Raw genomic sequence first — 25,709 nt, forward strand, 5'->3', positions numbered from 1 at the left:
CATAGTGTTTGCACATTCTCCCCTTTTGTCCCGTACATCTACTTAAACATTCACATTTCAAATATTAAGTACTTACCTTATGGCCACGGTCACGGATGTTACGTACGGGTCCTCATAAGTACCCGTATGTTCCGTATTGTTAAATAAGAAGCATTTTAATCCGATTGGTGGCCATTTTCTCACAGAGTTATAATGTATCAGAGTGCAATACACCTTGCAACCAATAGGGCCACGTAGTTGAAAGCGTTGAAGAAAATACGAAGAGAATACAGAATTTAGCATCTAAACAGAAATGTACACATTACTCATTTGACACGTCGTGTCAAGTTCTTCTTCTTTGAAATTGCACTGTAATGAAATATAAACACGAAAAGAACTTCCAACTCTCCAATCTTGAAAATGTGAAATAGTTTTGTTTAAATGCATAGTTTACATGCTTTTATTTTGAAGGTAATACACCTACTTCCTGACTCTTTAATAGTTGTACCATGTCTGTCTGCTGTTTTACAGAAAGTGAAACCGTCTGAACTTCTCTCCTGGTTTTGCCTATTGATAATAACACTACAGGGAAATATTATTGGTCTTCGAGGTAAGGGATGTCCTCCTACTCTGCCAGTTCTTCTATCAAACACCGTTGCGTCGCCAAGGTTATAATAAAAAACAAATCATGTCTGGTTAATATGGGAATGTCCAAAGTTCAAAGGTAATTTCACACATTCTTGTGTTTAACGTTGGATGTTTATAGACCAATTATTTGTTTACTAACATTTAGACTGGAAGCACAGGTGATTGTTTCACGCAATCAATTTCCAACCTGTGGTTTCGGGGTGCGCTGGTTTCAGCACACCCCAACCCCCTCTTGTGTGTTGGCTAGTGAGGCGCGTCCTAGCGAGAGCTGATAGAATGGGTTTGATTGCACGCATACTGGTTCTCATCAGTGTGACGTCGTCTGTTAAGGGGTCTATAGTTGTCAGTAGCGCACAACTAAAATAGTCTATTAAGGTAACACCCAGGTGACAGTGAAGTGACAAGTTAAGGACTTTTAAGACCTTTTTAATACCTAAAAAAAGCAAAGTAAAAGACCATTAATGCATCAAAAGTAATCAACAAACTATACTATAAAAACTGGTCAACATTTGGCCAAATTGACAAATAATGTAAGAAAGAAAAAAATTGTGAAAATAGCCGATTAAGCTCACAACGCCTTGCAATGTTGTGAGCTTGTAGATCAGCTATTTTCACAATATTTATCTGTGGAACCGAGTCAAACAAGGGGGTGGGGGGGGCGGGGGGTCACGACCTGAAAATGTTGAGAACCACTGGTCTAGTAGTGCAGTGCTTGGCGAAAAATCCCTTCATCTTCTTCCTAGGACGGTAGGACCGGACCATGACGTCAGCTGTTAAGATGACAGAGGGGACAGTCACCGTGGAGTCTTGTAAATCGCCCCTGTTTTACAGAGAGGCCCTACCAGCCGCGGGGGGCGCTGTTAGACTGTCAGTTCTACTCCTGCATGGCATCCGCTTCTCATCAGAGAACTGGCTCAGGATTGGTACCATGGAGACCCTGGCCACAGCAGGATGCCGGGCTGTAGCTGTTGACCTACCAGGTGTGTCTGTCGACTCTACACAGTTCAATACTCAGTGGCAACTCCAAAGAGTGCACAATTGGAACCAAAGGGACCTTAACCACTTGAACCCCATACGGTTGACCGGAGTCCCTCAGGGCTCTATATTAGTGTATTTTATGTTTTCTCTTACTGTGGAGAAGGCTTTCGCTGAAAATAGCCGATCGACCAGCTCACAACGCGTCGCAGTGCAACGTTGTGAGCTTGTTGATGTGCTCTTTCCTGCGAAAGCCTTCCCCACAATAAGGATGCTGGGGTTTAAGTGGTCAAAGGACCACTTCACCCATTTTCAAATCTATCTTCATATAAAGTGGTCCTCATTCATGCTCATTATATAATGGCACAATTTCTGTCGACCTGACAGAAAAAGTTTGGTAATTTCAAATAAGCTACTGTAGGCAAACTTTTATTTTATTGTAAGATTGCATGAACAGTGGCTTCTATTTTAGCATGCTACCTTTCCAGGAAGAGAAAGGCTGTGGTTTCTTTAGCTTGGAATCCCCATTGTCATTTTCAGTTCAGGTTTCTGAACTGTCCATGGCCCACCGGTGAGACACAGAGCAAGTAGATGGAAAGGTAACCGGAACACTCGCCCCAAAACATCAAAACATACTCGCCCCCAGCGGTTCTTGTATTCTTGCATTCGATTTACTGAGGTTAAGGTTAGGAATAGGTTTAGGGCTAGCCATAGTTGTACTGAGGTTAAGTTTAGGAATACGGTTAGGTTTTGGCATAGCTTTACTGAGGTTAGGTTTACGAATAAGGTTAGGTTTAGGCATAGGTTTAATGAGATTACGTTCAGGGATACCTGGTGGCGACCGTACCGAGGTCGCCCGATTTGCCCCGGGGCAAGCGCGTTTTGGGCAGAGCGTTCTTATATTCGATGGAATTTGTTCCATCTTATAATGAGCATGATTATGGTGGACCAATTCTGAAGATAAGGTTGAAAATGGGTGTGCGTCTTTAACAACAGAGTCTACTATGTAGATGCAATGTCTTCTGTGGTCCGTTTCTCGCTCCTCCTTGTCAGTCAGTCACTGCCATACAGTATATATGCATTTATTTATTTTACCTCATTCTCTGTGCTAGTAAATGCCAGCTCTCCTTTATCTGCTGTGCCTTGTTCTTTAGGCCTTGGCCAGTCAAAGTCAGCAGAAGCCCCAGCAGCAGTGGGGGAGCTGGCTCCAGGCGGGTTCCTAAAAGAGGTGTGTGAGGGTTTCAGCCTGGGCCCGGTGGTGGTGATCAGTCCCTCGCTTAGCGGCATGTACTCCCTTCCTTTCCTTTTCCAGCACCAGGCCCTGGTACGGGCTTACATCCCTGTAGCTCCCATATGCACTGACAAGTTCACTGCAGAACAATACCAAAGTGTAAAGGTACGTAAAAGTATGCATTATGCAAAGTGTTAAGTGACTGACTACATAACTTTTTCCTTTTTAAAAGTTGTCCTTACATGTTTACATGTTTTAACACTATGGGTCCTTGTGGGGTTCCGGTGGCTCCATACTCAACCAAAGTAGTTTAATGTTATTACAGTATAATAATGCAATTAAACAGCGATTATTCCAGTAGAAAAAAATCTTGCAGAGCCATGCCGTAAAAACATTGTGACTATTCTAACAATGTGTTTCTATATCATGAATATATGAAATCAATGTGTGCGTGCTTGATCCTGTCGGATGGGCGGTTGTCCAGAACCTTTTTAACCTACCTAACCTAACATGTTATGTACTCTTCTGTTAAAGCTAGCTTATGATAAGATGTACTGTAGAGGTATAGACACATCACACACAGTACTAATCTATAGTGTTAATTTTCCATTTCCATTCCATGTGTGCATGTCTTTTTCAGGTTCCAGCTTTGATCGTGTACGGTGACCAGGACACCCAGCTCGGAGAGCTGTCACTCAGCAACCTGAGGAATCTGGCCAATCACAGCGTGGTGGTGATGAAGGGGGCGGGACACCCGTGTTACCTAGACGACCCGGACACTTGGCATAAGGCTCTCACAGACTTCCTGGACACGTTGTGAAGTTCTACATCGATTCTACTGTACTGTATCATTCCATAGTTTACTTCACCCATTACAGTGGTTCTCAAACCTTTTAATTTCAAGATTCCTCGTTTTGGTTACATAAACTTGTGTCTTTTTTCATTTTCATTCTGATATTGACCAGTGTGATCTGGTCTAGGCCACACCTAGGGATGGGCAATATTATCGTTATCGGGATATATCGCGATATTTTATTTCGCGATACTGTATCGATACTCCAGTATCGATATTTGAAAATATATCGTGATATCGCAATATGTATCGTATCGTGACCCAAGTATCGTGATGCGTATCGCAATATAATCGTATCGTGACCCAAGTATCGTGATGCGTATCGCAATATAATCGTATCGTGACCCAAGTATCGTGATACGTATCGTATCGTGAGATTGTTGCCAATACCCATCCCTAGCCACACCTACTCTAGAATTCTCATGGATTGAAGTTCTCCACAACTGATTTCAGTCATTTGGATTCCATAGTCAGCATGTCTTCTATGGAATCATGTTATGCACCGAAAATAGCAGAAACATAGGTTTAGAACAATATTACTAAAACTTCATTATTTTACATGTTGTGCTAATAGTTTAAGAAACACAGCGCTACTGTAGAGGGCTCCTAGATTTGGACTTGGCCTAACATTGATTGGGCTTTAATCCATGACTTCTAGAAAGTGGTTTCTGGTTGCCGCCGCATTGTTTTTGTTAATATACCTACTGTATGCTTATTAATGTAAACATTATTAGAGATTATCACTTTATCAGATTAGAACATGTGAAACAAGTTGGAAAGCAAAACACCACACATTTGAAATGAAGTGAAAAATATGAACATTATTTAATAACTGATTCTCTGTAATAAACAATTTGAAAATATTTTACAAGGAGTCACAGACACAATATTTTACAAATTTTGCCCTCTTCTTTTTTCTTCTTTTTTTTTAGCTTCATCTGTACAAAAGAATGGAGCGACACGGACCAATGCCCAGCAAGAAGGAGCGAAATCTTCCACACACACACGCACACACACACACACACACACAAACATTCATACTCCCACACACAAGAAATAAACAAAAATAAAAATTAAACAACCGACTTCAGATCTCAAATTTATCAGCAGTACTGTATTCCTTTTTTTTTACTAACTTAAAATTTGACTGATTTTTACTCTTTTTTTTTTTGTTTGTTGTTTTTTTCTATTTACCACACATTTTGTCAAACATGGTCACATAGCACCGGACTACAGACTACAGAATCACATACACACGTCTTTCCCACAGAGACGCACCTACATGGACGCAGCAAGGACAGGGAGGGGCCAGGCCAGAGACAGGAGGCTACGCAGTGAGCAGACCCCTCCCTCTCATCAACAAGCTGGTCCATTTTCTTTTTTTTACGCCCCACTATTTTTTGGCAAAAGTAAATTTCTCAAACCACAGAAAACAGAACTGTGTCCCTCCTCAGTTACAATCTGGTGGTCCCTTCCAGGGAGACCCCCCCCCCCCCCACACACACACACACACACATACATCAGTAGGAATCTCTCTGAGTCCCGTGCTTTCTCTGTGGAAACCAACACCCCTGAGCTCATCTCTGACCTGCCACGCCACAGGTCCACACACACACTGGGGATAAAGAACCTTGGCTAGTTGGCTTACTTATGCTGAGGGTCAAACCCAATGTGACACCCCGTGAGCTTGTAGATCTATTTTTTTTGTTGTGGATATTTGCTGAAAAGTTTTGGAAACTTTTTGAATGTTTTTGGAAAATGTCTACATTTCAGCAATGCATTGATATTAAAAACAAAATGCACAGACTGAGCAACTTTCACGTGCATGTACTTAAATTTGACAATGAGTATCTATACTTTGACTCAAGTACCGGGGTTGAGTACTTTGTCCGCCACTGGTCAAACCTCTCCCAGCTGGCTGTGAACATGTGTTTGTTTACTTGTGTGTGCATTTGTTCATCATGTGTTTGTGTAGGTGTGCTACATAGTCATGTGATTGTGAGTGTCTTGTGTACCGAGCCGGGATAAGAGAGGCAGTCACAGGGAGTGCGTTTCCACAGGCAACGTGTAGCATTCATTTATAGACAGTGTGAAAATAGAGACAGGATTAATGGCACAGGACAGAGACAAACAAATACCAGAATAGAATGCAACAGAACAGCATCAAGGATTAAATGGCCGGCCCATTAGTGAACATGGGCGGAAGCCAAATGGAAATACAGATCTTAAAATGTAATTTACTTAAGTCTTTTATGTTTTTAATGACAATCTGTCAGATTAGTTTGGAGCTGTTGCCGCACTTATTTACCAGCATGTTTGTCTTTATCAGATATAGAATCCAAGACTGTACAGAGTGTGTAGTTAGTTATTAAGGTTAGGATCGTTGTGACATCTTGCCCGAGTGAGAAATACATTGAGAGTGGGTGGGCTAGAAAATCGGGGCCAGAGGATTCTTTTCAATCTTTCAAGGCTATTATAATTTATGCTTTGACACTCGACTCTTTTGCCAAGTTTCACTCAAACATTTCAAGCAACACAGTATGAATGAGCCTTTAATGCAGCCCCACCGTGTCATGCATTAATCAAACAGGCATCAAACACCAGCTGATCATTTCAAGACATACTCATGTAGAGCTCACTATGCTTACTCCAAAACACCAAAAGTCCAGGGGAGTATTTAATTTGGAGGTGCAACGTGTGTCTGTTTGTGTGTGCGTGTGTGTGTGTGTATGTATGTGTGTGGGTGCCGGTGTGTGTGTGTGAGTGTGTACACACCGTGTACAACAGGGAAAATACTGACTTTAATAGAGCTTCATACTGTATAACACTAAGGCATTTAAAGAGGCTTTGTACTGTAGCTATGTTGCCTTTAAAACGGAAAACACACTTACACACCAAACATTCTTTCTGACACCTCTGTGAGTCAAGGGAGACACGATTGCGCTAACATTACAGATGTTGAGCTGTGTTTTCTTTTTGTGAAATCAACTGTATAACACTTTGCACGTTGTGATATGAGAACCAAAACAAATTGGCTACGCTACCATAACTGTCATCCTTCATACACTCATACTCGACTCGTTTAAAAGACATTCCCTTTGAGGGCAAAGAACACAAACAAACATACGTCCATACACAAACACAAACACACACAAAGTTCAGGCAGAAACGCAACTATATATAAACTGTCTATGGCCCATTGGGTTGCTTTATACTGTTGGACATGTACCATAGCTCTATACATGGCTTAGTAAAGGAACGGTACAGTATCTCTATATGAGAAAGCAGTCAGGTAGCTCTGTGGACACGAGAAGCTAAAGCCAACAGGATGGCTCCATACAAAACAAAATAAATCCTTTTACTGCCCAAAGTGTATCGGATGGCTGCAATATAAAGGTACTATACAGTAGCTCTACTGTAATCAGCCAATGCTTTCCCAAACAAAGTGCATCAAGGCACTACGAAAACAGAGAGTGGCTCCTAAACATGGCAGTCTAAATGGCATCTCACCTCATACTGACCAAAATGACATGTACAGTACCTACCATCACAGATTACAAACCAAACTGCAATGTGTTCACCATATTTAGTGGCCTCTGCTGCACTTTTGTTTCGTCGAAAACGTTGAATATAAGCCCCTATCCCCCAGCAGCGAATGATCTGAAGTTAGAACAGCGTCAGTCAAAGGTAATACAAGCTTTTTAAAGAGTGTGCAGAAAAACCCACCTTGAAACTACTACAGAATGAGACAATCATGAAGGCAGAACTACCGGAAAGAAGCACATACAAATAGTGTTTTTTGGGGGGACATTAGTAGAGGTTAGATTAGATTGGATTAGATTGCACTTCTAATCTAAAAGTGACTGGGAGAAGCTTCATGAAGGCTTGGCAGAGGGTGAGCTTTCGTTTATCAGAGAGCACGAGAGTCCAAAAAGCAGAGGTCATAATGGTTCATCGATCATAAGAGAGAATACTACAAATCACAGAGTACTCGAGTCCAAATGGCTGAAAACCGATTCATGATGTACAGCAATTGTCCTCAAACCTTTTTTATTTCAAGGTACCCCCCCTAACTCTGACCCATTTGGTTCAATTTGTACACTCTCAGAGTTACACACCTGCAAGGGTTTGTTTGGAACCACTTCAAGGAACCCTGAGGATTCCTGGACCCCACTTTGAGAACCTCTGTAATCTACAGCATCCTCGCAAAGTTCACTATCATTCACAAGCCTGGGGCCAGGTGGTACACAGTAAAACCCTGTGTGTTAATTTAACTCTAGGAGTAAAAAAAAGGTCCTTTTTAGACACTCTCAGAGTTAAATGAACACTCAGGATCCTGCCGTGTATTTAACGTTATTTAAACTAAAGCTGTAGAAGTTGAACCAGCCTCCAGTCTCTGTCTCTTCCTAGTTGATCCTAATTCTGAACCAGAAGCCTTTTTCTCCTCTTACTAATTTGGCTATAAAAATAAGACCACATGAAAGTCTATCTCATTTTGGCAAGAAGTAGATATAGTGCATAAATAAAGTTGTGACTTTTTTAAGTTAACACCAAACATTTCTTTTTTCCTGTTTCAAAATTATAACCTAAATATACTGTATGTTTTGAATACTCGCCACTTCAGCAGTTTATAGTTGACATTTTGTGTATATATATTTTTTTTTCCATTTTCCATTGTAATTCGTTTATGGTCACAAATGACTGGATGGTCCGTAGCCCCTCACGAGAGGCGAATGAGTGAGCGGTGAAGCCAAGGATGCCACACCTCGCCATCTGTCTACACAAACAGGGGGGGGCGAAGGCGGATAGACAACTCTGAGTCCATATGCGGCGTCAGGATATTAGGCCTGTCCTATTTTTTCTCCTCCTCCTCCTCCTGATGGAGGTGAAGGTATACAGGAGGTGCGAGAGGAGGTGTGTTCCGTTTTCTTTTTTCTTTTCCTAGACGTTTGCCTCTGATGACTCCGGGGCAGCCGGGCGCCACACCCGCTCTTCTTTTTAAGATGAAGACAAAACCGGACTGAGGAACGCAAGTGTCCCCCGCTTGGTTGTCACTATAAGCAACAATGACTGAAGCTATAGCTGGGTATAGCGCGGTACTCTGGGCTTCCGAACTCCGTTTGTGACGGGAAGTCCCATTATTACCTATGACTACAGCAGGCGAAGGGCATAGGGGCACGGGGGGGGGGGGGCTTGTGGGGGAGGGGGGGTATGCAAAGGAAGTAGGAATTTAAAGCAAGAGAGAGAGAGTATGAGGGCTGACCACTGGGTAGAGCAGAGCCAGCTGAACGGCCAGTAAGGTGTAAGGGGAGGGACTGAAGGAGTGGCCCCGCCCACAGTCTGATGTGTTCTCCTGCGGAGGGAAGAAATTACAGTATGAGAATCTACTCCAGTGGTTCTCAACCTTTTCTGGATCAGGGCCCACTTGAAAATCTCAAAACAAGTGTTCGCGGCCCACCCATCTGACCTCTTAACACAGAAGCCGTGTTAAAACACTAAGATTGTAGTCTGTAGTGTAGTTTATTAATATTGCAGCATTAATATAAATAAATCATGTAAGACATTTTTATTGTTAGGTATTAAATATATAATATTAGGTATTTTAGATAGTTACATTGATCCTAACTGGAACACAATCGATTGAGGTTGGGAACCATTGGCCTAATTTATGATGGTGTCGTGGACCAAAAATAGGAGGTCTATTTCCGACACGTGGTTATTTTTGCTGCGTGACACCATCGTATGACGAGGTCAAGTGGTCCCTGATCCAGAAAAGTTTGGGGACCACTGCACCATTTTACTATTGTATTAAGTGCTGTGGATGTATTATTTACTTTTTAGTATTTGTTTTCATATAAATGTAATGTTATCTATATCATTTAATTTAACTCTGAGAGTGTATATATGTAGTATATAAGTGACCAAATGAACATTTACATTTTTACATTTGTGCTCTTTTGGAATTACAAATGGTCCAATGGATATTATACCCAGAATAACACATTTCCAGAATAACACAATTGTGACAGCAGTAAGCAGGCTATTTACAATTAACATAATCATTGGTGCATAATTCAGGCTATTATCTTTGGGAATCATCTTTGAGGCAGATCAAAGTACTGATTTGCTTTTGTTCTTGTTTGCACGTGCATATCAGTATGATGTGGACAAGTCTTACATAATCATGTATGTCAATATGATGTGGACAAGTCTTACATAATCATAGCATGTCAGTATGATGTGGACAAGTCTTATATAATCATGTATGTCAATATGATGTGGACAAGTCTTACATAATCATAGCATGTCAGTATGATGTGGACAAGTCTTACATAATCATGTATGTCAATATGATGTGGACAAGTCTTACATAATCATGTATGTCAGTATGATGTGGACAAGTCTTATATAATCATAGCATGTCAGTATGATGTGGACAAGTCTTACAAATCATGCAGCATGTCAGTATGATGTGAACAAGTCTTACGTATCATGCATGTCAGTATGATGTGAACAAGTCTTACGTATCATGCATGTCAGTATGATGTGGACAACAAGTCTTACATATCATGCATGTCAGTATGATGTGGACAACAAGTCTTACATATCATGCATGTCAGTGTGATGTGGGCAAGTCTTACATGTCATGCATGTCAGTATGATGTGGACAACAAGTCTTACATGTCATGCATGTCGGTGTGATGTGGACAACGAGTCTTACATATCATGCATGTCAGTGTGATGTGGACAAGTCTTACATATCATGCATGTCAGTGTGATGTGGACAAGTCTTACATATCGATTGGTGTCAAAGCACATGCCGGGCCCTTTTCGATACCGAGCCGAAGCCAGTGATTCACAGGGATTGATATTCTTGTCTGGAAATGACTCAATTAAGGAACGTTACTGACAATCACAAAGACGTTTTCTTTTTACCCCCTTTTCTCCCCAATTTAGGTGTTATGCCAATTGATTCCTCCCCACACACATCTCTGTGTTTTGTCACTGCTGTTGTATCCTACTCACCTGCCAGTGAGGAGCCGCTACCGGGAGGAGGTAGCCACTTAAACCCTAGATCGGCTATTTCTGCCAAATGTTCCCCACCAAAATAGTTAGTTCTATTACACACCGACGGCCCACTCCAGCTCTCACAGGAACGTGGACACAAAGACACAAATACAAATGAGTTGGGGGGGTGGGGGGGGGCATAATTCAACGCCGAAAAATTACAATAACCTTGAACGTAACGATGAAAATGTTGGCACAGCTGAGCCGCGGACAAAGATAGAATGACAATAAAGAGATGGAAGCCGGCGATTAAGAGAGTTTTTGGTTCCTGCCAGCTGGCGAGGCATGTGAGAAGAAAGAAGGATACACTCCACTTCGTCCTGGGAGAGCTTTTCTATCTCACAGGTGTTGCAAGGCAACTTCTCCGCCACCACAAACAGCAGGTTGGTGTTGTTTATCCTCTTGGCATGGAACAGCCTGCAGAGAGAGAGAGAGAGAGAGAGAGGGAGGGGGGGGGGGAGACACACACACACACACACACACACACACACACACACACACACACACACACACACACACACACACACACACACACACACACACACACACACACACACACACACACACACACACACACACACACACACGGAATGGGGGGAGAGGGAGAGAGGGTGGGAAGAGAGAGAAATGAAAATGAGAATGAGAGAGAGAAAGGGAGAGAGAGACAGAGAGAGGGGGAGGGAGACAGAGAAGAGAGAGAGAGAGAGAGAGAGAGAGAGAGAGAGAGAGAGAGAGAGGGGAGAGAGAGAGAGAGAGAGAGAGAGAGAGAGAGAGAGAGAGAGAGAGAGAGAGAGGGAGGGAGAGAGAGAGGGAGAGAGAGAGAGATGAGAGAGAGAGACACACAGAGAGACAGAGAGGGAATGGGGGAGAGGGGAGAGGGTGGGAAGAGAGAGTGAGAGAAAGGGAGAGAGAAGCGGGAGGGAGAGACAGAAGATAAAGAGGAGGGAGAGGGGGGAGAGAGAACGAACATTAACTCCTTCCCCTGCGCCACTCCCTTCATTAGCTAATGGATCAGCTAGCATGGTGACAGCACTGATATGACCATTCCATTAACTCTGATATGGTTTAATCAGCAATTAGTGCTGACACCATGATAAATCCAGCCTGCAAACGGTGCTGCCTTTGCTGCTATATTTGTTTGTAGTGTACTGTACAGCATTGGATCTGAAGGTGGGGTCCCAAGGGTCCAGGGGGTCCCAGCTAAAGTAATTAATGTAGCATCACACTCATTTTAAGCACTTTATCCATAATGCTGGCTATTCAAAAATAGAAGATCTACAAGCCTACAGCGCGTCACTTCGTGCCATGCAGCGAGCTTGTTTTTGTGTTCGCTGTCCCCCGGGTTGCCAGATCATGTGCGCATATCCCCCCACGGGCATGGACTAGTAAATCATAAATCTTCTTTTCTGGGGGTCCCTGGCACAAAACATTTTCAGATGGGGAGGGTCCGCGGCCAAATACATATCAATTTGGGAGTCCTTGACACAAAAAGGTTTGAGAACCACTGCTGTACAGTACGATGCGAGCATGTGCGTGTATGTGTATGTGTATGTGTATGTGTATGTGTATGTGTATGTGTATGTGTATGCAACATTTGCCAGTGTACACACAGACCTGGAGCAGTTGCCACAGTCTTGCAGCATGTTGTAGGAACTGCTGGTGTTGGTGAAGTAGTACTGTGTCTGAGTCATCACACAGCTCCTCTCTCTGCCGTCCACACCCTCGGCCTCCACGTTGTCTGTTGCGTGACACACACACATACAATCGTGTTAACATATCGTTGCTGTCGGCAGAAACCTCTTATCGCCATATTCCAACTTTTTGTGTTTTTTTCGTAAATGAATGCCCGGCCTACTTGATCATACTACAGCGTCACACAAAAGCATCAAAAGTAGCAGATCTGCAAGCAGATCTACAAGCTCAAAAGCTCAAAGCTTTTGAGCTTGTGGATCTGCTACTTTTGCTATTTTTGAATTTGGATCCTGAAAAGTAACAATTTTGGACATATGAGGTTTCCAACCGACAGAGACGATATTATGTTCACTATTTTAACCCCCCCCCCCCCTTTTTTTTAAACACAGAACACACAAAAAACATAAACATACAAACATGGAAAAGCCAAGATGACTTTATACAGACTATACAGTCATCGGCCATGAGTTCCGATGTTACCCAAATACAGTGCAACGTCATCTGCACTTATTGTAAATAAATATATATTTTTGTCCGTTGTCTCCCTCTCCTGACAGAGAGCACTAATTGCAAAAATGTCTTCACAGGGTGAGTAATTGATAGAAAATATTTTTCTTTGGGTGAAGTATTCATTTAACATGAATAACATTTTATTCATTCAATGAATAGTTAATGTTTGTTTGGTGATTTTTACACATCATTTTCTACTCATAATAGTCACTTATATTCACAGAAAAGGTTTATGCTGTGCACCCACCCGTGATGAACCAGCTGTGATATGCCATTCCATATATGAACTGCTGGAAGAAGGACCTGGAGAAAGAGACTTTGTGAATGACTTGTCACCTCATGGATTACTGGATTATTGCAGTGTATTTGTGTACATAGCATCGTACTGTTTAGTTTTTATAGTTAGCAAAGCTTACCATGCAGCTGCTGATGACCACCAAGCCAGGTTCACAAAGTCTGCAACCGTAGGCTATACATGTAAAAACAGAAAACAGGATTAAGTATAGTACACTATGTATGTTCTTTTAATTCAATTCATACATATATACATACATACAGTACATACATACATTCATACATAAGTACGTACGTACATATATACAGTTATATGTACAAACTGAACAAAACGGGTCTTTCCAATTTTCTCATATTACATCCTGATTGGTGACTTCCGAACATTGCTGGCTCACAATAACCTACCTGACCTGGCGGAGACCTGTGCTCCGAGGAGCACTTTTTCTAGACTAACTGTGTAATCTATTCGTACTGTAAAGATAGTATAGTAACTATGAACCGTTATCTGTACAGTATGTGTAAGCTGCATCAATGATTTTTACTTGTGAGTACTTTTTTCATTCATTCAATCATTCCCGTGAATTTCTGTTATTTTCTTACCACAAAAGCAGCTCTGGGTGCAGCTCCATGGCTGCTGCTGGGTATAGGCTCGCACACAGACTGGTAGTCTTGCGACAGCTTGCGGTTGTAGAAAGAGCTGTTATAGAGAGCGTACATCAGGTAGGGGTCCACCTCACTGAAGAACATGCCAACCTGGAGGTGGACAGGGAATAAAAGCGGTTATAGGCAGTGGCCAGGATTCACACACCACAGAGACAAACTACCAGCGGGAGAATGAAAAAGTCACTTCATGTCACCTTGTTCCAATCCTCTTTCTGGTTGGACATGATAAGGAATCCTCCATCATCTATCAAATAACACAGGAGGTCCTGCAAACAGAAAACGTGCTTTGTGAGAAGAAGCGACAATTGTGCCAGGGACACCCAGAAGAGAAGATTAAAATGTTCACACAAATATCAGATGTACAAGCTTGCAGTGTGGCACGAAGATTGTAGATGTGCTATTTTTGAATAGCCAATGCTAAAATCGAAAATACACCATTTTGTACAGTCTCAGAGTTAAATTTATTGAGGTCCCACAGATGAATTACAATTTACAATTACGATTTTACAATTAGGCATTTAGCAGATGCTCTTATCCAGAGTGACTTACAGTAAGCAAGGTAAACTATACATCAAATGCATGGAGACAGTGTAGTGCCTCAGTAAACTAGGATCACAGGTAAACCAAGAACCAGTCTAAACAATATATTTTCAAAAAATGATATGTACATTGAAACTACAGGATACTATAGGATATCAGGTACACAATGAACCTAGCATCTGTCTAAATAACATGCATCTAAATTACATTTTAACCTTCATGTTTTTTTTAATCAAATAGGGGTCCATGGCCTAATGCATATGCATATCCTTGAAATTAAAAAAGGTTGAGAATCATGGCTATATACAGTATGCTTGAAATATAATAATTTCGCAATGCTGGTATAGTGCATGTGACAACGGATCGCCTTTAACTTTAGCCCAGGGAGCTCATTCAAAATGTCACACGATGACAGACTTACATCACTGTTGGCTTCACAGTCCATCTCACAGCCGCTGTTTGGTCCACACTGCCACGGAAAATAAAATGACATTGTATAAATAAAGGAATGATTCAATATCCTGATGAATTTCCATGGTGCCATAGGTTTTGCCATCAACATTGTATTAGTCATTATTGTACCGTGTTTGAGCCTTGGCGGTTATCGGTGTGGTTGCTGGCCAGGATCTTGAACTTGTCCGTCCAGGCCTCCAGGTCCAGTTTCACACCAACCACTGGTGGAAGAGATACACAGAAACAACAGAGAGAGAACGAGAAACGAGCATGCAGACACATGCACACGCCAACACACAAACAAACACACACACATAACGTTAGCACACAAAAGAGGACGAACAGAGAATTATACGCATGAGTTAGATAAAGACGTTTCACGTCAACAGTGCGATTTCTCAGTGCGAGTGTGGGTGCTAAACCCAAAATCCAGTATACATAATTATCCCAAATATGAAAAAGATAGCACATCCCAAACTTCAAGTCAATAGACAAAATACCACTTTTTCCACATATTTATTTGGCACACAAAAAATTTCAACGCTTATGCGTATGCGTGAGGTAAGCTTCATTGTCACAAAGTAAGCTTGTCACAAAGTAAGCTTTGTTGTCACAAATACTAACGTTTCAACTTATTTGGCCAAAATAAATAAATAAATGCCAAATAAATACGTGGAAAATGTGTTTTGTCCTCCATTGGCAACGATATTTTAGAAGAATGATAATTCCTCCAAAAATCCATCTGTGTCTAACACTGAGGAACTACTCTCTCTTTTGTCAATGCGGGGCCCACCTGCGGGTTTGACGGTCTTCCCTCCCACGGTGATCTCCACCGCCGTGCTAACCAGCACCCCTATGGTGTCATTGTCTGGGTTGAGCTCCTCGTCCCTCGCTGCCATGCCGAAACAAACAGAAAGGCCGGACAGAAACGCCGTCAGGGACAGCCAACAACAACAACAACATGCTACGTCTTTGTTGGAGATACAGTACGGCCAGTGATGGAAAAAAGTACTCACAAGTAAAAAGTAGCAAAACCATAATGTAGAAATACTCTGTTACAAGCAACAATCCTGTATTCAAAAATGTACTTCAGTAAAAGTATATAGCCTATATATATATATAAAAAGTGACTTTACTCAAGTAAAGTAAAAGTACCATAAAACTGTACTTGAGTACAATACTTGAGCAAATGTTCTTAGTTCCTTCCCTCCGCTGAATATGGCCAAACTGTAAGAGCATGGCTCACCTGTCCGAAAAGGCGCACGGAAGATGTAGCCCTTGTTGTCCAGACTGCGTCGGTAATATGTGGCGTTAAAAGGCTCGGGGTCCTCCTCCCACGTCTCTGCAGCCCTGATATTGAACACCACGGACAGGGTCAGTACACCAGTACACCATAAAGAACACCACGGACAGGGTCAGTACACCAGTACACCATAAAGAACACCATGGACAGGGTCAGTACACCAGTACACCATAAAGAACACCACAGACAGGGTCAGTACACCAGTACACCATAAATCTGTGACAGGCACCCATTTACCTGCCTGGCTCACAGCTTATCTCAGATGTTTATGGGCCATTTAGGTTTTTACAACTCCACACCAGTGTTGCCAGATTTTGCGAGAGAAACAAACGGACAGGTCCACAAAAACAACCAAAAGGTGCGACCAGTTTTACCACTTAAACCCCAAATTCATCGGCTATTTGAAAATAGACGATCTAGCTCACAGTGCGTTGCATTGCTATTTTTTTTTTTTTTTTTTAAGGGAAAATCTTGAATATTTTTTAAACATTTTTAGCAACACAAATTGTGTATGGGGTCCCTGGCAGAAAATATTTTCAGATGAGCAACTACACTTTAGAAACAAGCCCTCAAAAAAAAAAACACAACTCGCAACTACCAATATTTACAAGCGACTTTACAGAAGAACAAGCCCAAAGTCGTTTAAAATAAGCAGACTTGGCAACACTGCTCCCCACTCATGAAAAAAGGCTTAAACTGAAATGCGTGGATGTCACAGCAGAACAACAAAGCCGTGACAGCAACAACAAACACAAAAAGCTTGTGTAAACATATAGTACATACTTGTTGGGAAACACTCTTGTGAGACCTCCATCTGTCGCAGCGAACAGGGCTAGAAACCCATAGCTAGGGCAGAGGAGAGAAAGGAAGATGTAAAACATTTGTGTAACGCTTGCAAAGCCTGGAATGGTCTAAAGCAGCCATTCCCAACGGGTGGGCTGGGGCCCACTGGCGGGCCGACAGGATATCGCCAGTGGGCCACCAAATTATTGGCAAAACACTACGATTTTAATGATAATTAATATAAATAAATACAAATGAATTAACTAAAAGTATAATATGTTAGTTCAGTTTAGTGTAGTTTAGTTGCACATAGTTAAAAAGAATAACATGGGAAAGGAAGATAAAATAAAACAGTTCATTAGAAAGGGTAAAAAAGACAAAAATAAGATGTGCCGGATAGGCCAAAATAGGGGCTTGTCAGGTGGCCTTCCTAACGAGAGCCTTAAAAAAACATAGTACTAAAGTATGGTGACAAAAAGAATAGCAAATAGTAACCATAATATATATGTAATATGGCAATAGATAACATAATGTATAATATAATATTAGACATACTGTATACAGTACTGTAGATCTATCAATATATGCAGAATCTAGTGAATCAATAATAGAATTGCATAATAGCAGCAATTTTTATCCATAACAATAAATGGAAAATAAGAATATATGTATAAGTATAGTTCCATTGATCCAAGCTGGAACACAATCTATTGATTGATCATTAAAAGCCATTCGGCTGCCGTATTAAGTGGTCAGATGGGTGGGCCGTGCACACTTTTGAGATTTCCAAGTGGGCCCTGATTCAGAAAAGCCACTGGAAGCAGTCTATGAGACTCTACTCACGTGTTCAAATCTTTATTCTTCCACACCTTCTCCACCAGTTGTCTGATGATACCCGTGTCCAGAATCAAGTTATGAAGGAGCAGATTGTCACCTGGAAAAATTAAAGTTAAAGTTAAAAAAGCAAACCAGAAGACATTATGTGTATCTCGGGATCCACATAGAAATGCTGTGGGTCCAGTGTTTTAAAAAACTATAATACATATGTGAAAAAAAAGAATAGTGGAGATACTTCTGTGGCCTACTGGCAGTGTGCATACAAAGTTTGCCGATGATCAGTCCAGGGATTTGTGCAACACACGCACACACACACACACACACACACACACACACACACACACACACACACACACACACACAAAGAGCCCTCTCTTAGACGGCTCGCAGACCTACGGCGCAATAACATCAAACAACCAGTGTGTGAGTGAGTGGAAACTGGAGAGAATAAGAAGCGCCGAAGACGAGCTCACATTGTTTGGAGTCGGGCGTCTCCTTCTCCATGAGAGCGATGAAGTTCAGCAGGAACTCTGTGTTGTTGTTGGTGAGTTCTAGATCATTGCAGTATTCCCTGAGGAGAGATGAGCCCACAGATTCTTCTTTTAGATTCAGGAGAGAACGTTAAACACCAGCGTGCGCACACGCGCACACACACACACACACACACACACACACACACACACACACACACACACACACACACACACACACACACACACACACACACACACACACACACACACACACACACACACACACACACACACATGGAACATTTACGCTCCTTCTTGCCTCCTTTCCTTATAACACAGGATAAGGCCAGTGGCGTACACCCAAAATAGCCGATCTACAAGCTCAAAATGCGTCGCAGATCAACGCATTGTGAGCTTGTGAATCGGCTATTTCAGGTACGCAACACGATGCACTACTAAGCATAAATCAGGCGTAACACTACTTTGGGATTCATGAGCCCATCTGCACGTCCGCCACAGTTTCTTATATAGCGTGCATGTCCCAAGGGCATATTCCAATATGCTGACGGCAGTGCTGTCAGTCAAAGTGAAATATGGATTGGATTGCTGAGCACAGCAGAGGCAGAACAATGAAGGCGTGAGTTTGTTTGTCGGCCTTTCGGAATATAAGGTCGCAGTCTGAGGTCTACGATTTGATTTAAAAAACAGTAAAAAGAGTGCACGCAAACAAGATTTTCATCACATCATTTACTTGTTTGTTGCAATTATATTCATCTTAAATTTACAGGACTTCAATTAATAACTAAACATATTAACAGATACAAACATGCAGCATGACCATGGCAGCATGCAAAGGGGTTTTGGCATGCTATAGGAGAGAGATTCATCAAATCATTTTATTATGGAGGATGGGGGAGTCCACTGGATTCCAAATATTAGGCTTATGATGAATTCTATTTTTTCTTTTTAATTGACTCATACGTCTTGTAGCCAGAGGTGGAAGAAATACTAACCAAAAGTACCAAAATATCAATGTGTAAAATCCCTCCGTGAAAAATCCTGCTTGGGTAAAAATACATACATATTAGCAGCAACATACTTATAATTTTGGTTTGGACCCTCTGACTGATATATTGTTATGATATAATTATTAGATAATGAATACTGAAGTGTGTAAGCAGTATGTTACCGTTGTAGCTGAGTTTGAACTACTAGTTTAGTCCAGTGGTTCCCAACCTAGTAACAAAATTATTTAAAAAGCTTGTTAGATTATCAATTGTGTCAGTGTGATGAGTAAAGCTGTCAACTAAATATAGTGGAGTAGAAAGTACAATATTTCCTCCTGAAATGTTGTGGAGTGGGAATTTAAAGTAGCATAAAATGGAAATACTCAAGTAATATACAAGTACCTCAAAATTGTACTTAAGTACAGTACTTGAGTAAAATGTTGTTACTTTCCACAGCTTGTAGCATTTCTCACTATAAGTGCACAAAACCACACACAATGGAAAAAAGAAGAAAAGAGGACAGAAAGAATGAAAACCAACCATTTTACACACAATGCAAAAACGCAGACACCTTAAAATGAAACGTGTAACTCAGGATAGTGGATAATAAACAGACGATAATGGTGAGGGCTAAAAGAGATGGAGCAAACCCCAAAACACGGATGACCATCAACACCAGTGGTTCTCAAAGTGGGGTCCAAGGACCCTCAGGGTTCCTTGAGAGGGTTCCAAATGAGAGTGTAAAAATGGAACCAAATGGACCCTTACAGGTCTGTCACTCTGAGAGTGTACAAACGGACAGACATGTGTACACTCTCAGAGTTATGGGTGTCCTAGTCTCAAGTGGCCAGACTTCCATTCCACAATCTCCGAATGCTATATATACTATAGACTCTGGAACTACACCTCCCGAAAGCTGAGAAAGCTTCAAGAAAATATATTTAAAAATACAAATATAAAATATTATGCTTCGAATAATTTGATTTACAGTAGGACAAATGTACACGACTGCCAAGACGAGATTGAAGCGGATGGGGAGGTGGGACATGCGCTTTATCCACGGATAAGTTTGAGCGCTCGCTCCCACGACAGCAAACGGGTGACTTCTTGGGACGGATGTCCCAAGAGGTCAAACGTTTGACTGGAAGGGGGGGCTAAAGCGGCACATGTTGACTAGGGGGGATATGAGTGATGATTCTGTCCCTATCGGGACATTAACTCGAACGGCACTGAGTCAGCTGAAGCGGACTTTGCAACGCTCGGGGCAGCGACTTACTTGCCTGACAGCTCGCTCTGCGGTGCCTTAAGTCCGCTTTAGACGGCGCGCCTCCGTCGTTTTAACAGTTTTTCGGCACTTTTTGACGTTTGGTCACATTTGGCCCAAGAAAGTCACGATATGCATTTTGGGGAGTGAGAGTGTGTTGCTGCCATGCTCCAGACTGTACAACGGAAGCATTTGAACATTGTGGGAGGCAACAGTCTTGCGAGACTATGGGTGACCTTGAAAAAAAATTAAAAAAAGGTTTGAGAACCACTGATCCACACAATGGGAAGACAGCAAGCATTCACACAGGGCTACCTGGGTGCTATGAACACATGTCCTTCAGATTCAAAACTGTTTGGCAGCAGTGATTCAAAATCTGCAACAGAAAGGGGGAAGATTATCTGGGAAGAGCCACGCGCCGAGCAGCGGGTTGTGGGAAAAAAAACAGCAGTTGTTCTTCAGAGGTGCAGGGACGCAGAGAAGGGGACTGTACCATAGCAACACTGAGGAATTATGGGGGTACACCAGCGTTAGCCAATATGGTGCCTCATCAAATGTTAAACCTGAATCGACTCAAAATCCGATTGTCACTGCCGTCGCAGCATCGTACAGCGATCTTTGGTGTGATTTTTTTTGTTTTCAGTCTAATTTTGTTTTGGATGTCTGAGAACTGACTTACACACGTCAAGAAGCAAGTTCTCAGACAGAAATGAACCACAAAACGAGTGCTTTTTTGTTTCAGGCAGGCATCAACATGGCCAACTATTGCAGGGGGGAAGGTGAGTGGCGCGGGGGGTCCTGATGGAAGTGGTCACCCCTCAGACTGGCAGGGGAGAGGGCACCGAGAGACACATAATGAGAGGAGGTGCACTGCATTGTGAAGGGCATTTGGAAGGGCAACTTAGGCAAAGAGAGAATCCTAAGCAGACGTCACAAGTTAAGCGCCTACATATCCAGCATGTTTCTAGTGTCGTCATTTCAGACCTGTAATTGGGAAACAGAACACAATACTTCTTAAACAGCTAAATAAATCGAGTGCCCAGGTAGTATTGCGCCCACAATGCCTTGCACATCCGCGTCAACGTTTTAGCCGTGGAGCGTGGTGTGGCCGTGCCATGCCCTGCAGGCAGTCTGAGGGGTGAGAGGGGAGGGGAGACAAGCTGATGGAGACAGGGGATTACAGGGGAGGGACGACAAACGAGGCCGCTGGGTGGGGTGCTGTTGCCAAGGGGCACTCTGACACCCAACAACATGACAGGACCTGGGTGGGCAGGAGGCACGCGGCTCAGCAGGCTCAGTCAGCAGGACGCCTGAGGTTTAGATCAGAGAGTATGATGTGGCCTTTTATTTACCCTTCGTCAAGGAGACTGCTACGTCAAAGTGAAGTCAAAGCGCTTTAAGGTTTATTTCTGTACTCTATACTTACAGTAAGTCTATCTACTGTATCTATATAGTTGTATTTATTTTAAAATGTTCCAATGTTTTTTTTATTGAGGTTTTGACCATTCATATTTGTTTCAACATATAATTTGTGTAGAATATATATTTATTTATTTATTTAATTCATAAATAAATAATATTTAATAAGATAAAATGCTAGTTGTATTCTATGCTCTTATGTCATAGTTCGGGGTATAGCTGTTTGCACACTATTCTGGACATGTCATACTAGAAGTCAATGGTTCACATACAGTATGTCGTCAATATGTGAACATTCAGTGAAAGTAGCAGATCTACAAGCTCTAGAAGTAAAGCTGTGAGCTTGTAGATCGGCTACTTTCAGCTAAGAGATTTGGTGTAGAGGGAAAAAGGACGGGGCCCAAGTGACCCCTGGGCGACCCCAGTCAACTATAGGGTTTAAGTGGTTAAGATGTGTGTTTATATGCAGTACAAGTGAACATGTTCATACTTTAAAAGTATTTAGAGCTCTTATAGTCATTGTTACGTTCTTAGGGTATCTAATAAGGTATCTTTTTTTGGTGTAGATCCATCGAGTAGTTAGGACACGTCTTAGCTAACATGACATTTTAAAGAGAATGAAAAAAGAGAGAAAGACAGAATGAAACAGAGCTCTACAGAAGCCACGAGGCAGAAAGGGGTGGAGGGAAAAAGAGGAGAATGACAAAAGACAGAGACGTGACTCGAGAGAGAAATGAGACGAGAGGAGAGATGAGAGAGTAGAGAGAGACAACGACCCGTTGCGAGATCCTCCACAGAGAGGGTTGGGGTAAAGGGGTTGGGGGGGAGACACAAAAAGACAAGTTTAAACAGAGAACATGAATGTCTGTCTTCCGTCGGGACGTAGGAAGGCGTTTAGTTGTGTGACTGGAGCAGAGGAGACGCTTGACATTGGACGGGAGGAGGTGGGGCCGGGGGGTGGGGGAGGTTTAGGGGACTGGAAGAGCCATCGTGAGAGAGATGTGGGATCTGAGCTGCAGCAGAGAAGGGTGGGGGGTGTGGGTGGAGGAGGAGGGTGAAGCCTAATGGATGCTCCGTCGTGCGCGGAGAACGACCAAGAATAGCCCCAAACTACAAGCTTGTAGGTATGGCTATTCATGGCGCGCGACGAAGTATGAATCGGGGCTTGAGGAGGAGAAAAGGAGGAAGAGTAGCAAGAGGAGAGAAAGAAGGAACTAGGACGAGGTAAGACGGGCAGGAACAGAGGCAAGCAGGCTGGGACAGGTGAGGGGTTTGGAGGGACGGGGGGGGGGGCAGCAGAGAGGTTCAGGACGAGAGGAGGAGGGGTTGTCAGCGGTGAGGGAGTATAGGAAGTAAAAGGTAAGAAGACGTGGACCAATATGATGTATACTTGCCCGGTGAGCGGAATCCGGCTGGAGTAGAAGTGAGCAAGAAAAGAAATAGGGGAATCGGGTGGGAAGGGAGGGTCACAGACAATATTTTATTCAATTACTGGTTTGAATAAAAATATTGTTTTCTCAAAAAGGAAGGAAAACCAATTAAGTCAAAATGAGACAAGAAAAGAAAAAGCAAAGACACGAAAAGAAAAACAAGAAATGAAGAGCAAACGTCTTATTTGCAAGAGCAAAACAAGGAACTGAAGAAATGACGTGGGAAGAAAAAGACAAAACGAAACGAGGATAATAACGGAAAATCAAACAGAAGGAAATGTAAGTGAAAAGGAAACAATAAATGTTCAAAACCAGCATTGTGAAAGTTAACCATGGAGGAGTTGAAACTTACAAAAAGAAAATACAATGCAAGTCAGGAAAAAGAGGGTCTGGAGAGAGAACGAATGAGCGAGACAACAGATGTCTCCATTCAGACTCACAAAAACCCCACAACTCCCACAGTGGATGAGGACTGTGCTTGTGTGGGAGTTCCCATACTGAATGATTCCAAAGACCAGAGAACATCTCACAGTCAGCAGTCCAACAGAAAACATTCACACACACACAGAGAACTACACAAAAAAAAAAAGTATACAGAGAAAAAAAGTATAATAAAAAAACCCAGTAAGTAAATAAATAATAAGAAGGAAGTGAAAAGCATGCCTGTTTTCACAGTTCATTCAGAAAAACATCAAAGACTATTAACAACACGGGGATGCTTCAGAATCATTACTTTTGGTCGGTAGAAGAGGCGAGAGCATTTGGCAAAAAAAATAATAGCACACGGTCACCATTATTTTCCCCTTTCGTAACACACAGTTAAAACCACAGCTTTCACCTTTCTGACATTTCAGTGGTTTGTTTTTTTCTTCAGCAAGAGTGTGAAGGAAAAAAACATCACCGTTTGAACAGCACAGCATGAAGACAGGAGGGACTTAGGGGGGCAGTAGAGAGGAGAGCCTGGAGACCATAGACATTGTTCCTGTGTGGTGGACACCGTGGAGAGAGAGAGAGCGGGTAGAGGAGAGGACGAGAGGGGCAGGAGGACGGGGCTCCACTCGGATGACTGCAGACCGGAGGACCAAGGACTCGGTAAGAGATGGAGGTCATATTTGGGAGAGAAATACGGATAGAGAGAAAGAGAGAGAGATAGGGCTAGGGAGAGAGAGAGAGAGAGAGAGAGAGAGAGAGAGAGAGAGAGAGAGAGAGAGAGAGAGAGAGAGAGAGAGAGAGAGAGAGAGAGAGAGAGAGAGATGCATGCTGGGAGTTCCCCAGTACTTACACTGCACCTGTAGGATCTGGTCGCTCAGGTTGGCTTTGATGTGGTTCTCACTGTATGTAGGCAGTACCAAGCCCAGACTGTGTACACACACACATACACACACACACACACACACACACACACACACACACACACACACACACACACACACACACACACACACACACACACACACACACACACACACACACACACATTAGAACTCTACAAAAACACTAAAACAATAGGTGGGAAAAGATCCTAAAAACCAAATCGGATGGGTGCTGGATCCCAAAATAGCTACATAAACACAGTTACATTTTTTTATTTGTCTGAGGAAGAGCCTGTGTGGCTCAAATGTTACACTTTTGCTAATTAGAATTCCTTTTAATGGGAGCACACACGCCCGCACGTGCACGCACGCACGCACGCACGCACGCACGCACGCACGCACGCACGCACGCACACACACACACACACACACACACACACACACACACACACACACACACACACACACACACACACACACACACACACACACACACACACACACACACACACACACACACACACACACACACACACACACACAGGATTTAACTACTGTAGCAGTTTAATCATTTGAACCCTCGCATCCCAGAACATTAGGAAAACATATTTAAAGTATGGAGGAAAAAAAGGACGGGGCCAAGTATAGACCCCTGAGGGACTTCATTGCATCTATGTACTTCGTCAAATAGCTCTGCATTGGTGAACCCTTATTATTATCTCCAAAGCCAAAAATAGCAGAGAAAAATATGTCCTGTTGGCTTTTATGTGATGTGTCACATAAAAGAAAAATATTCCTACAGTACATAAGAGGATTAATTGGGACAGATGGTACATGAGACTGTGACATTATCAGGTTCACACTGATGCCAATGCTTTTCATGTACAATATGAGGCTAATTTACATTTTATTTATGAAATGGACAATTACATAAGACAATTCTACACTATGACATTACAGCATTACATCAGGGT

The 25,709-nt window shown here is 42.4% G+C and overlaps 2 protein-coding genes across 4 annotated transcripts in view; one reads left to right on the forward strand and one right to left on the reverse strand.

The window, feature by feature from the left end:
• Positions 1-487: 487 nt before the first annotated feature.
• abhd14b (abhydrolase domain containing 14B) lies at positions 488-8,649 on the forward strand. 2 transcript variants are annotated; one of them, XM_084062142.1, is made up of 5 exons: positions 488-589; positions 1,371-1,607; positions 2,757-2,998; positions 3,474-3,673; positions 4,619-8,649. In XM_084062142.1, exons 2-4 carry the CDS (start codon positions 1,388-1,390, stop codon positions 3,651-3,653), a joined length of 642 nt encoding a protein of 213 aa, XP_083918268.1. In that variant the 5' UTR covers positions 488-589; positions 1,371-1,387; the 3' UTR covers positions 3,654-3,673; positions 4,619-8,649. The 2 variants fall into 2 exon arrangements, with proteins under 2 accessions (XP_083918268.1, XP_083918267.1); XM_084062141.1 differs by having other exon boundaries at positions 497-703.
• Positions 8,650-8,774: 125 nt separating this feature from the next.
• The window catches only part of cacna2d2a (calcium channel, voltage-dependent, alpha 2/delta subunit 2a), a 278,517-nt gene continuing 261,582 nt past the window's right edge, over positions 8,775-25,709 (reverse strand). The window contains exons 22-38 of one of the 2 annotated variants that reach the window (XM_084061443.1): positions 24,712-24,781; positions 20,889-20,974; positions 18,303-18,400; positions 17,836-17,926; positions 16,993-17,055; positions 16,153-16,256; positions 15,700-15,798; positions 15,036-15,127; positions 14,875-14,922; positions 14,108-14,179; positions 13,851-14,003; positions 13,373-13,425; positions 13,204-13,259; positions 12,369-12,492; positions 11,062-11,171; positions 10,482-10,564; positions 8,775-9,039 (exon numbers count right to left, since the gene is read on the reverse strand). In XM_084061443.1, coding sequence (XP_083917569.1) covers positions 8,917-9,039; positions 10,482-10,564; positions 11,062-11,171; positions 12,369-12,492; positions 13,204-13,259; positions 13,373-13,425; positions 13,851-14,003; positions 14,108-14,179; positions 14,875-14,922; positions 15,036-15,127; positions 15,700-15,798; positions 16,153-16,256; positions 16,993-17,055; positions 17,836-17,926; positions 18,303-18,400; positions 20,889-20,974; positions 24,712-24,781 — 1,525 coding nt within the window. In that variant the 3' untranslated portion in view covers positions 8,775-8,916. Of the gene's footprint in view, positions 9,040-10,481; positions 10,565-11,061; positions 11,172-12,368; positions 12,493-13,203; positions 13,260-13,372; positions 13,426-13,850; positions 14,004-14,107; positions 14,180-14,874; positions 14,923-15,035; positions 15,128-15,699; positions 15,799-16,152; positions 16,257-16,992; positions 17,056-17,835; positions 17,927-18,302; positions 18,401-20,888; positions 20,975-24,704; positions 24,782-25,709 lie in introns of both variants that reach the window. The other variant, XM_084061442.1, reaches the window with a different exon arrangement.

Source organism: Gymnoscopelus microlampas (assembly GCF_963454915.1).
Source record: "Gymnoscopelus microlampas genome assembly, chromosome: 7".
Lineage (NCBI taxonomy): Eukaryota > Metazoa > Chordata > Actinopteri > Myctophiformes > Myctophidae > Gymnoscopelus > Gymnoscopelus microlampas.